Source organism: Lygodium microphyllum, unplaced genomic scaffold (genome assembly GCF_053477565.2).
Source record: "Lygodium microphyllum isolate KBCC unplaced genomic scaffold, Lygodium_microphyllum_v1.1.10 scaffold_33, whole genome shotgun sequence".
Classification (NCBI taxonomy): domain Eukaryota; kingdom Viridiplantae; phylum Streptophyta; class Polypodiopsida; order Schizaeales; family Lygodiaceae; genus Lygodium; species Lygodium microphyllum.
Window position 1 is genome coordinate 4,017,767 of NW_028229516.1, and position 11,346 is coordinate 4,029,112.

Below are 11,346 nucleotides of genomic sequence, written 5' to 3' on the forward strand. Positions count from 1 at the left end.
AATGTCGGAGGCAAAATGTCACAAATTCCTGCATTTTTTGAGAAAAATATCACTGTTGTATCTTACTCGCATCAAATCTGGACAAATTCCCAAATTTCTTGGGTCCGATGTGCACAAATTTCAATGAAATTGAGAAAACTTCACTAAAATGTGGAAAGCCCCAAAATTTCTCGGCAAATGTGTACCAATTTTGCAATTTCTGAGTCAGATTATCCAATTCTGCATTAAAGTCCCCAGATCCGAGAAAAGCCCCAAATTCCTTGGGGAAATTTTGGCTTTGTGCCTTTGCGTGTGAATGCCTCATGAAGAAGGAAAAAAAAAAGATATTTCCAAAAAAAATGGTGTTAACCTCTGCTCGTTGTCGCTTGGCCTCACATGCCACGTTCGTGGCAACTAATCGTGGTCGTCAATCCGCGTCAGCCTCACTATCGTCTCATCAATTGCTGCCTTGTTGACAGTCTGAACCACGTTGCGTGTCACTTGGCTGGTTGCATGGTCTTGGTTCATCGAGTCGCAAGTCGCCTGCAGCATGTCGCCTGCAACGTTTTGTCTGTAGCGTGTGGCCTGAGCTTAGTCACCTCAAACACGTCGCTAGCAACCTGCGACTTGCCAACTGGCGTTCCACATCTGGGATCTGAAGCTCATGCTCGCATGCGCCTCTGCTATCACTTGACACCATCATTGGCTTAGGGAAGCGTACACAGCCTGTGTACTCTAATACCAATTTGATGAAGCCTGACTAAGCTGAGAGTAAACGCAACGGATAAAACACATAGAGAGTAGAGAGCAGTAGAAAGGAGAGAGTGAGCACGACACAATGGATATTCGATACAAAAGACTAGTATACCTCTTTAGGTTTTAGATAGATATATGAGAAAGTACAAATGTGCTAAGGGTGTGTTCACACCCGTGTACATATAACAAGCACGATAGCCCTTTATTCCCAACAGTGGCTTACTGCTGAGAGTCATTTCCTAAACACGGTCACGTCAACAATGCCACATGGCAGCAAACGAAAAGTCCAACTACAATCAGCTACATTGAAACCTGATCGTTTATCGTTTTATTTACAGCCTATAAATAGGCTGAGTTTTCAGCAGTCTACACATTGTCTCTAACAAATTTCAGTCTACTAATTGCGGAGATTGCTCTCAGGGCTGACAGAGATCGAGATCCTCAAGGTCGAGACATACGCAGATGTTTTCTCTGCACCCGTGTATAATTCTGCATCCCTACACAACATTCTTCACTGCAGATTTTCTATGTTTCACTGTCTCTTTCTCTCTCTCTCTTCTCACTCTATTCACTCTTTATCACGGTCATTCGCTTCTGCATTGCTTCACTCTATGAGACCAGCCTTCCTTATTGGAATGGGTAGTGATAACCTGATTTAAGAGTTAATTACAGCAATAAATAAATGCACATAAAATGAAATACATACTTTGCCATAACATTCTTCCCCAAAATTGGTGCCCATTGGGGTATTTCCTTAGCTTTCATTCAATTGAAAGGAGTACAACTTGAGATTCTTCAATCTCTTCCTGCTAACCAATTGCTTTTACTGTCATAAATGACCAGCGAGCATTTTGGGTCATTTGCCCCTTGATTCACCCACGACTTCTTCTCCAATTTGACCCTTGGCTGGCCAAATGCTTCCCCAAATCAATTCGGGATGGGCTGGCTCTTGAAATCCCTTGATAATCTTCAGTTATCAACTGCTGATTTCAATCCCTTGAGCCTTCAATCTCTGGCACGGATCCCAAGGTGGCTGCTAAACCCTAATTTCTGCTGTAAATTAGGGTTTACTGCAGAAATTACAGATCAGCCCACCAAAAATGGCTGGAATCTCCTCCAAATGGCTGAGAATAGCTGGGCATAGGCTGAAGGAGATGAGAGAATGCTGTAGAGAGAGGAAATTCTGAGATTTGTCGCAGCTGCCCTGCTGTACCAGCCCCAAACGAATGCACCAACAACAATAGGAGCATTAGAGACTATGATCTTCAAGAGAAAGTGTATCAGCAGCAATTGCTAGCTTCCCAAGGTCAAGAATATGCAATCTGCATCACCAAAATGGTCTCCAATGGCTGGGAAATGGCCCCAAAAGCTGGTAGCAACAATCCAACACTTCTTCCCAACAGTTCCAAAATGAAAAAACGAGATTTCCCTCTCCCTTCAGCCCTATTCCTTTCCCCCACTTGCATGGGAAAGTTTTACCAAGCGGCAGCTTTCTTAATCCATTTTCAGCAATTTCCAATCATTTAATTAATTTTCAGAATTAATCCATGCCCAAAAAATTGGGCTTGCCCATCCAAAAATTAATTGGCTAGGCCATTTGCAACCCAAAGTGGTCCCATGCATTAATTGACCCTTGGACAAGCATTAATCCATTAACTAATACCTAGTCCCTAGTTTCACCACTGACACTTAATGGCAAATTAATGGTCCTAGGGGCAAATTGACACCAAAATTCACCTAGAATCTAACGAGTGTAACTTGTTACAATTTTTGCCTTTGACACCCATGTTTTTCACAGCGTCCTTCGGCCTTCAATTGTGAAAAAGTAGGACACGTCAGCAACCATGTCAGCAGCCACGTCAACAAGACACGTCAGCAACCGACGCAGATGCCACATGGCAGTCCGCAATTGGCCAGGCTGAGCGGTCAAACAGTTTTTATGCAGTTAGCTGCATTAAATGCAACCGACCTGATGCTGGTCATTTTCTTGATATTTTCTTTTGCTATTTATAGCACTCCTTTTCAACACTTGTCTATCACCTATATCTGACAAAGATAACCTATTGGTGATAGACAACACTCGGACTAACAGAGATCAAGATCCTCAAGGTGGAGACATACGCAGATATTCTCTGAGATAACCTACTAGTGATAGACAACACTCGGACTGACAAAGATCAAGATCCTCAAGGTGGAGACATACGCAAATATTCTCTCTGCACCTGTGTATAATTCTGCATCCCTATACAACATTCTTCACTGTAAATTTTCTATGTTTCACAATCTCTTTTTCTCTTTTCTCTGTGTTCACTCTCTCAATCTAGGTCCCACGCTTCCGCATCGCTACACTCTTAACATACAGTAGGATGACATGGACCTATTTCTTGAAGTTGAAGTCAGAGGCTTTCTCCAACTTCAAGGATTGGTTGCTCTTTGAGAAGAACCAATCGGGGCGAAAGTTGAAGACCTTACAATCGAATAAGAGCAAAGAATTTGTTTCTAATGAGTTTGCTTGGTTTTGTACAAATTGTGGCGTACACTAGGAGTTTGCCAATACAAACACCCCTCAGGAGAATGGCATTTTGGAGAGGAAGAATGGCATTGTGATCAAGATGGCCCATACTATGATGGAGCTTCATCAGACACCTCAGTGTCTATGGGCTGAGCCTCTAGCTACTTCAATTCACATCCTTAATCTTTCCCCTACTTCCGCTATTGTTGGTATGACTCCTTTTGAGACGTACTTTGGATCCAAGCCCGATGTTTCTTATTTCAGGGTTTTTGGGTGTGATGCTTATGTTCACATCCCGAAGCCACAGCGTGACAAATTTGAAGCAACTTCCAAAAGACAAGTGTTTGTGGGCTATAGCTCACAATCTCGAGGCTACCAATTGTATGTTCATATTAAGAAGGATGTCTACACAAGCCATGATGTATGGTTCGTGGAGGTTCCAGCCCCAGAGGGAGTGAGGATCACCTTGTACTTGGAGATCCCGGTGATAGCTGGGCCCCACCGATTGTTCCTCGTGAGCCTAAGTCTCTTGAGGACTCTTTTTCATATGAGGAGCCTACTACCCAACCATCGAATTCACCGCTTGTTCCTCCGTTGATGGTGGACCTTCCATATAGTTCAACGGATGGAGAGCGCCGAGGCGAGATTCGACATCCTCCTCGTTGGGCCCATGACACGCTCTGAGATTCAGGGATCGAGGGGGTCCTTGAGGAGTGATAGGTCTTCTAGGCCTTTGTCTCTTCGGCCTTCTAGGCATGATGACATGTTACAATCAAGTGGGATGGGTTGAGCTCTTGGAAATGCTGAAACTATACAATTTCCAACAAAGATTCCACCTGATAGGTCTTTAATAGTAGAGCCGTCATGCCAAAGCGAGGAGCCCATCCCCATCCCTCTAGCACAAAACCTAAGGTGGTTGGTTAACTCCAATTTTCGCTAAAAATTAGGGTTTACAACAATAAATTCTCCACAAATTATTATTGCAATTGTTATTTTACAGCAATAAATGCTCTAACTATCCATCATTAATGATTGAATCTTACTAAGAGCTGCTAAGAGATTATCATAGAATGAGAGAGAAAATCAATTGCATAGGGAATCTTTCGAACGATGGCTCTAGTGGCAATTCTAATGGCAGTAACAGCTTTCGAAAGGGGAATAAAACCTAGTGCAACAACAAGTTTCCCTTCTATCACCACCTCTCTAGGGCAAAGAAGAAAGCTTGTTGCCGTGTCCTATCACGCTACGCAATCAGCTATTACATACTTTTGAACTAATCTGACAAACCGAGAATACTATCATTTCATTGTTGGTTGCCTCTCCCTAGTCTCTCACAACTCTCTCTCCATCCAAAATGGCCCTCCAAGATCCTCACACAACCTTTTCTACAGTAGTTCATGACTTCCTTTTCCGTATTCTCTTTTGATTCTAACTCTTTACCAATGACAAATTTCCACATCTCCTTTTCTTTAAAAACCAATGGCATCCTCCCAAAAAAAAATTCTCCACTAAATTTCTCAAAACATGAGCTAGTTTCATCAATGCTTGTGATGTTTGCCATGCTTGCTAGCACAGTATATGCCAACAATGATTTTACTCAGGTTTGCAAGCGCACATGCGTGCTAGAAGATATGGCAACAATGTACTCCCTAGCTAGTCTAATTGTGTTCTTACATACCTACTCTAAGTGTGGGTCCAAACTCTATAACTTAATCACTACAATTGAATTGAATGTGCAAGATAGCCACAAGAGCCAACAATGGGATGAAAAATGTAAAGATGTGAAGAGGAAGACGGCGATGAACCTTGCACTAAAGTCTCAAACTGAACTTTTTATTACTAGAAGGGGTGTTGTCATAGTCACTAGGTGAAAGTCAATAAAGTAGATCCAATGGCCATAACAACTCAGCCTTCAAATTATTGTTTTGATTAAAGCTTTGTTAGGTCTCCTTTGTGCTAATATAGAGAGAAAAGAAGCAAACTATTATGGGTGTGGTATAGAATGTGCATCCTTGAAAAGTGTGTGTGCCTTTTCATGCGCTCCCAATGGGAGCACTATCCCTCTTAAAGGCCACTGATGGTTGTTTCTTTCTTTTGCCGCTGTGCGTTCTTGAGTTTGTACTCTATTTCCATGTTCAAGTCTAGAAAAGCACAACTAGGAAATGCTTTGATAAGTATGATACTCACAAGTAGAACAATATTGTAATATGATAAAATGCTTAAGCTGCTCCCTAAAAGTGAACATTTCTGAGGGGGTGCTAAAGAACACAAGTAGCAACCACCTAAAAATCAACATTTCTGAGAGGGGCAGGTGAAACAAGTACCTAAGGGCTCTCAGAATGTCAGCAAAACCAAACCTCAGGGCTGTGGAGGGGTCTCCTACCTGCAAAATGACCATTGCCGTGAGTGAAAGCAAAAGAGCAGCATAGCAAACGACGACGAGAATGTGTGAGCCAGCACAGTAGTACCGGAAATGGACGACAGGGCGCTCGTCTTCTGAGTGAGGCTTGACTTATTCTGAGAAGCCTCGCCATTGCTGCAGCAAGAAAGCTTCGGCGACAACCGACGAGCGCACCCTTTCAGCAGAAAGCCAGACCACACTGGCCTGGCATTCCTCCCCGAAAACGTCTAGCCCTTCTGACTGACTTCTAAAGCCCTAAACCCTTTCTCGTGATTAGCCGTCATCTAGGCTTCTATACTATAAGGTAATGGCTGAAGGGCTGGGAGACGCACAAGTGAATTGTCTTGCACTAATCAATATGGTGTATTAGACTTGGCTCGATGGGTGTTAATTCACAAGACCATAACCTTTTTGTAGTGTGAGCCATTTTTGGCTGTTTATATAGGACGTCACTAGAAGCAAACCATCGAGAGATGGTAGGTATTGGGAAGTTGAACGCCGGAGACCGAGATAAGCTCACCCACCCACCTCAATCTTCTAGGCTATGACTCATTGGTACAAGATCATTACTTGGTAGCACATCTTAGAGACCTGGAGAGTTAATGTAGCACCTTTGAAAATGAGGGTGCTATGTAAACTCTAACAAGTCATTCCATATGGCCTTCCAAGATGGGAAAGACATTCAATGGTTTGTTTAAATCTCTCTCTCTCTCTCTCTCTCTCTCTCTCTCTCTCTCTCTCTCTCTCTATTGGACTTTCATCAGGACCCACGTCAAGCTTCAACTTACATGTGTCTGTGTGTTTCCAATTCGTCATTTTCTCTCTCCTAAGTTGGTAAATGTGCATGTGGCAAGAGAGGGAGAATAGGTGCCAATAATAAAACATTTCTTAGCACTAAGAGGGGCTTGATTATATAACATTTCGTGGATAATTATGATGATGACAAAGTGAGTAAGGAGCAATTGGTCTATGGCAACGTAGATTGACAATTTGGCTTGGGATGTAGGTTTAGATCCTATTTTACGATTGAAGTGCCAAAGTCTTATTAAAGGCTCCTAGTTGTTATGTAATTTGCATTATAGGGTGCATGTTTTTACAAAGAATTATGTTGCATAGAATATTCTACTCATATTCTATACTACTCGAGTAAAAATCTATTTTGCCAATAGAGATCCACATTCTAAACACCTCAATACTCTCAAATGTACAAAATTTATATCCACAATCTTCAAATCCTGAGGTGTTTAACTACTAGCCCTTTTACCTTATTTTTATGCACAAACCCTATTGTAAAATTCAAATGCAAAAGTCTTGTTAAAGGCTCATCATTATTATGTAATATGCATTAGAAGGTGCTTCTTTTTACAAAGGAATCTGTCACATAGGATTTTTTATTGAATTTTGCATTGTAGGAGAAAAACTTGTTTTGTGAGCAAGGATAGGCATTATGAACACATTGATACTCTCAAGCATGCACATTTCATCTCAATAGTAAATTCCAATATTCAAATCCTCGAGTGTTTAACTAATGGCCCTCTTACCTAGGAATACAAAAGTATGGTTAAAGTCTCCTAGTTGTTATGTAATATGCATAGTAAAATCATAGGTGCATCTTTTTACAAAGAAGTCAATTGGGTGGGACTTTTAGCTCAAATTCTACCTTATGCAAGCAAAATTTGGTTTTATCAATGGAGATAGACATTGTGAATACATTGATACTCTCAATTCCAATTTTCAAATCCTTAGGTATTCAACTATGGGCCATCTTTCCCTATTCTATGCACAGAACTCTATTCTCCAAAAAATGGAATATGAAAGTCCTTTTAATGACTCCTCATTGTCGTATTTATGCATTAGAAGGTGCATTTTTACAAAGAAATCGATCACTTGGGATTCTTAGCTTGAATTTTTCATTGCATAAGCAAAGATTTATTTTTCCATTAGGGAAAGACATTGCAGATACATTGATACTCTCAAGCATAAAAAATTTATATCCACAGTGAATTTCAATGTTTGAATTCTTATGTCTTCGATTATTGGCTCAATTACCCTATATTTACCCCATGATCACAACTTGTTGCACGTGTGAACATGTAGCACTAGTCGCATTATTGCGCTATGTAGATGTTTAGAGAATTAATATGTTTTGGATTGTTGATTATGCACTTGAGACACCTATGGCATTTCTATTGCATACTTCTAAGGATGGGCATTGTTATTGTTATTGAGCCAAAAGATACTATATTGGATTTTAGATATTATTTAGATATTAGAGAAATCAGAGCTATTCACAAAAAGCATGGATGCAATATGTTGTTTTAGGCATAAGACAAATAAAAATTAATAAATGCATGCAATATTGGGGAGAACCCTTATAATGCATGGGGGGGATTGCACCCAATTTGTGTCATGCCTCACTTTTTGCTTCTCTAGCCTTTACAAAGCTTGTTATTACTATTATAAATGTTCTTCCCTCTCAAGGTAATAGGGTCATGTTGATGTTTAACAGCCTTCAAGGCGAGAGAGAGAGAGAGAGAGAGAGAGAGAGAGAGAGAGAGAGAGAGAGAGAGAGAGAGAGAGAGAGAGAGAGAGAGAGAGAGAGAGAGAGAGAGAGAGAGAGAGAGAGAGAGAGAGGTCACAATTAAATTGGATAAGGCTTGAACTACTATAGATCAAACTGTATATGGCTATTATTCTCCCTCCAATTTTTGTATGCTAGCATGTTCTTGCTGCTCCTCCAATAAACACATTGCTTATAGTTTGAGTACTTCCAACTAAAAGAAGGGAGGGGGTTCATGATTCATTATGGTAGCATCTTCTTCTTTTACACATGTTGGAAGAAGACGTCGAGGATACACAATAATGAAAATATGAAGATGGTTTGCAATTGGAAATTCTAGCAAAATTAAACGCTCTTCAATCTTCTTCCCTATACGAAGCCATCTCCTATGCTCATAACTATTTATTTTAGATCTACGAATTTAAGAGATAATATACATGAACTCCTGGTTCATGTATATCCTCTCTTGTATGTTATTGGATGCACTTACTCTTGCTTGTGGCCTAATTTGATTCCGTATGCCTTGGACAACGGCACTTACTTCTATTATCAGTTTGTCAGTGTTGTATATGCTTATAGGATGTATAGTTTATTGACACTTTAAGTTTGTGACAATCTTTGGTATCAATGGTCTATGCTTAGTCACTCCTAGTTGCATTCTCTATATATTGGTTGCTATTTGGATATTCTTGGAAATGGTAGCTTTCTTTCTTGGCTATTTGCCTATAGTTGGATTGACATGTACTAGTGTTTTTATTTCAACATTGTTGTAATTATGTTTTTCAGCATTGTCTTGGAGAGTGGACATTATACTTTGGCAGTCTATTGCTTACAGTTTGTGGTAGACATCTCTATACTTTGGTATTCTCTCATATTTTGCCCTTGTTTTGGTGAGTTTTAGGGGTTGGCTTGCAATCATTTATAGTAGTCCATTCTCTTGGATTTTACATTACTATACTATCATTATGGATGGTTCTTTGAAAAATAGTGATATTTTCAATATTGAAAAACTTGATAGCACAAATTTTACCCATTGGAACACAAAGATATGGCAGGTACTTTCTTAGCATTGATCAATGTTTATGAAGACAATTGCCATGCATCCAGAATGATACCTTGTGTTGAATGCAATGCAAGAGTGGATGATTCATAGTACTCAACCATTTTTTTTCATTTAAAACATCATTGTGATAGTGAAAAACCATTCATTTTCATGCTTTCACTCTACACGTATTTGTTGTGTTGCATAGGGTCAGCATACCGAGCATGCTCGTGCTATCGAGTCCTTTAATTCTCAAAACACACATATCCTATATGCAAAGTGCGTTAAAAAAATCAGATTCAATATGTAATCAGAAATTGAATGTATTTGCTAACTTTCAACATTGGCTTGCTCTTATTGAGAACCAATCTGGGTATAGGATGCAATGCCTAAGGTTAGATAATGGGGGTGAATATGTCTCTGAAGCATTTGAGCAGTTTTGTGATGAGCGAGGTATTAAGCGTTAGTTGACCGCCCCTTACACCCCACCCTAGAATGGTGTTGCAAAGCACATGAACATGAAGATTTAGGATAGAGTCCATCATATGCTTAGCCAGGTAGGCTTACCACAACATTCTTAGGCTGAGGTAGTTACTACTACTGTACACTTGATAAATAGATCCCCATGCATTGCTATTGTTTGCCAAGTTACAGAGGAGGTATAGTTCAAAAAGTCTCCCTCGTATGCTCATTTGCATGTCTTTGGATGTGAGGCTTTTGCTATGTTCTCAAGGACAAATGCAATAAGTTGGACCCTAACTCAATGAGATGCATCTTTCTTAGTTATGCGAATGCATGTGAGATGGGCTATTGCTTATGGGATCTGTAGGCTAGCAAGATCATCCATAGCCATGATGTTGTTTTCCATGAGGAGAAGGCACATAAGCAGTTTGACGAGGTAGTTGAGGTACGCAAGATGATATTTCAAGAGGAGCCTCTTGTTACTATACAACTTGTGAAAGAACAAGAGAGAGAATAGAGGTGAAGAGTTGGAGCAATGAACAAAGCAATGAGCTCTCATCTATCTTCTTCTTCATTGTTCTTCATAGTCTTCCACACTCTTATTGTGACACACACAAGTGTTGTAATCTAGGTCTACAACTTACTAAGGTTCTAACTATGGTTGAGTTACTAACTCAACTTATTGAGCACATACATCGTACAGTTAAGCTATAGCTGAATATAGTTGTATAAGTCACATGAACTAATGAGCTTGATCTTCAACACTCCCTCTCAAGCTCAAAAAACACTATTAGCCCTAAGTATCTCTCTAAAGTGACTGAACTTATCTTAACCTAGTGACTTGGTAAAGATATCGGCTACTTGGTCTTCAAATTTGACATACAAGAGATCTATCTACCCTACAAATACCATCTCCTGTATGAAGTGATAGTGTGCCTCTATGTGTTTTGTTCTAACATGATACATATGATTCATATGAGAACTACACAACTCATATTGTCACAATACAATGTGATTGGAGTGTCTATTTGCATATCCAAATCTATCACCAACTTTAGCAACCAAGCAATCTCACGTGTTGCTAATGCAGTATCTCTATACTCTACCTCAGTACTAGAGAGTGCAACTATCGGTTGCTTCTTGCTGCTCTAGCTAATCATTCCATTGCCAAAGTTGAATGCATGCCCACTAGTAGACCATCTATCATATGGACAAATTGCCCAGTTTGCATTAGTATATTCCATGAGTTACATGTGCTTACCACTCTTATAGAAGAGTCCATAGTCTAATGTAGCCTTGACATAGCCCATAATTCTCCTGACTACATCCAACTAGGGTTTTCTAGGCTTCTACATGAACTGACCAATAAGTTCAACTGAGTAACTAAGATCATGCCTAGTGATGGTAAAGTAGATGGGACTTTCTACCATGTGCTTGTACATAGTAATATTTGAAATTTCAGCTCTAGTATTCACATCCATCTTAGTATTCTGATCCAATGAAGTATCCAAGGGTTTGAGAGTTATCATAACTTATTTCTTCATCATCTCAAGTGCATTGTCTTTGCATCAGCCATAGTCCATTAGTCGAATTTAAAACCTCAATACTAATAAAGAACTTCAGTTCTCCCAAAT

At 39.9% G+C, this 11,346-nt stretch overlaps 1 protein-coding gene across 1 annotated transcript in view; it reads right to left on the reverse strand.

The window, feature by feature from the left end:
* The window catches only part of LOC148009212 (heat shock 70 kDa protein 10, mitochondrial-like), a 51,555-nt gene extending 45,506 nt beyond the window's left edge, over nt 1-6,049 (reverse strand). Inside the window, exons 1-2 of the mRNA XM_087673695.1 lie at nt 5,716-6,049; nt 5,572-5,630 (exon numbers count right to left, since the gene is read on the reverse strand). Coding sequence (XP_087529821.1) covers nt 5,572-5,630; nt 5,716-5,781 — 125 coding nt within the window. The 5' untranslated portion in view covers nt 5,782-6,049. The remainder of the gene's footprint in view (nt 1-5,571; nt 5,631-5,715) is intronic.
* Nucleotides 6,050-11,346: the final 5,297 nt, after the last annotated feature.